The sequence below is a fragment of the Oryzias melastigma genome, unplaced genomic scaffold (genome assembly GCF_002922805.2).
Source record: "Oryzias melastigma strain HK-1 unplaced genomic scaffold, ASM292280v2 sc04361, whole genome shotgun sequence".
Taxonomy (NCBI): domain Eukaryota; kingdom Metazoa; phylum Chordata; class Actinopteri; order Beloniformes; family Adrianichthyidae; genus Oryzias; species Oryzias melastigma.
The window spans coordinates 1-1,783 of NW_023420929.1; the positions used below are offsets into that span (position 1 = coordinate 1).

General features: G+C 37.2%; 1 protein-coding gene across 1 annotated transcript; it reads right to left on the bottom strand.

The window, feature by feature from the left end:
• Positions 1-783: 783 nt before the first annotated feature.
• Positions 784-1,768, bottom strand: LOC112140669 (omega-amidase NIT2). The gene is made up of 3 exons (XM_024263683.2): positions 1,673-1,768; positions 1,405-1,523; positions 784-1,062 (listed from the first exon to the last, which is right to left on the bottom strand). Exons 1-3 carry the CDS (start codon positions 1,698-1,700, stop codon positions 862-864), a joined length of 348 nt encoding a protein of 115 aa, XP_024119451.2. The 5' UTR covers positions 1,701-1,768; the 3' UTR covers positions 784-861.
• Between the last annotated feature and the right edge of the window lie 15 nt (positions 1,769-1,783).

Below are 1,783 nucleotides of genomic sequence, written 5' to 3' on the forward strand. Positions count from 1 at the left end.
TAGTTTTTCAACCACCTTTTTTTTCATCTGCTCCTGGTTCACAGAAATGTGAATAAAAAAAAATCAGAAATGCAATTTTAAGCTTAATATTTCTAATATTTTTCCTCCGTTATCATAAAAATGCCAAAAGAACATGTTAAAATCACAATTATCACAATATTTTAACGCACTTGTTTAACTCTCTAGAAACTCAAATTTTTGCAGAAAAAATAATTCCACTTTTATAGAATCACAATGAAGAAAAGAAAAAAAAACATCAACAATTGCACTAAAAAAACCTGCCAAACAGCAAGACTTGCGAAAGGAGAGCCATAGCAAGGTAACACTGCAAAATAAAGAAAGTAAATCCTATTTGAACACATAAAGGGAACATTCAAAATTTGGAGGTTTAGTCACATGACTATAATGTTAAAATGGAATGTAATCTCGTCTTAAAAAAAGAATAATATTTTATTAATTTGTCCAAATCAAATTAAGAACAGCCATCAGGTATCAATTTAAAAAAAGGGTCAACTTCCACTTTTAATTGATAAATGCTCATTTAAGACAGATGAACGCCATGCCTGTGAAGTTTTTCAGCTGTTACCATGACAACAAAGGGGGCAGGACCAATACACAGTCTACTTCTTGAGCCTTCCACATGTTACTAATTGACATCTTCAAGATGTAAAATGACCTTTAGTTATTTTGGACATGTGATGGAAAATTACAAGCAAACAAAGGATTATTCAACAGTTTCTGTAACCCTGTCACAGCTTTTTTGTTATTATTTATAGACTGATACACTCCATCCCTAAATATTTAGTTGAATGATTTGAATCCTGCTATACTCTAAGTTTATATTTTAATTGGAAAGCAATCCTAAACTGTGAACATTTTAGGAAATGTTAATATCAAAGAACAATAGTTTGTTTTTTCAGTGTCAGCTGATGCATCCCTACCTCCAACTAAATACACCTGGTTCTCTTTAGCCGCCTCCGACAGCATCTGGGTGGACTCTCCTGGGATCTTCTCTGCATAATCTGAGAAGAAGCTGGTTCCATATGGAGAGTTGAAGCATTCCTGACAAAGACACCAAATGAAAACTCACTCAGCTCCTGAGGAAATGAAAGGCTCACTAAACTTCTATTCATGATTAAGACTTTAAAATACACATTTGCATTTAATGCGGGGTTTATTTTTGCTAAACTATCTCAAAATCTCTACTTCAAAGCTTTTATCTTGATCTTAAAGAAATGAATACAATGCACACACATCAAACGAAAAAAAATCGGAACTTTTTGACTTTGTCAGGGATGCAAATAAAAACTATTTAATGAAAATGTCCCAATAAAGTGGGGTTTGCAAAGAGAGTTTCTGCCTGAAACTGGGTGCAGATGTTGGAGGCTGCTTCGTCCACCTCACCGGCAGCAGCACCACCCTGCTGCCCTGCCCCGCCGCCTGCTTCACCAGCCGCCGGGCTCTGCTCAGGTTGTCCGCCTTGACGCTGGTCACCTGCAGCTGGACCACGGCCAGACGGAACTCTGTCAAACAAACACTCTGTTGGTCTCCTGTTTATTAACCAGCTGGGCATGAAAACAAACAACCAAACTGCAGCTGAACTCGGTCATTTACGGGGAAAAAGAAACACGGAGTAAAGAAAAAAACAAAAAAACAAACAGCGAACACTTACTGGACATTATTCTAGCTGCAGCGGTCATGTGGAAGTCTGTTTTGAACCTCGAACAGATAGAATGCAGACAAGTGTTTCCGGGGATCCGCTTGACTTTCAAAATAAAAGTCC

What these genes read in the sequence shown, in the direction of transcription:
- LOC112140669 (XM_024263683.2), bottom strand. Translation starts at nt 1,700, where the DNA reads ATGACCGCTGCAGCTAGAATAATGTCCA. An exon ending in TGCAGCTAGAATAATGTCCA is followed by an intron (nt 1,524 to 1,672) that starts GTAAGTGTTCGC and finishes TTTGTTTGACAG; the next exon opens with AGTTCCGTCTGGCCGTGGTC. An exon ending in GCAGGGTGGTGCTGCTGCCG is followed by an intron (nt 1,063 to 1,404) that starts GTGAGGTGGACG and finishes TGTCTTTGTCAG; the next exon opens with GAATGCTTCAACTCTCCATA.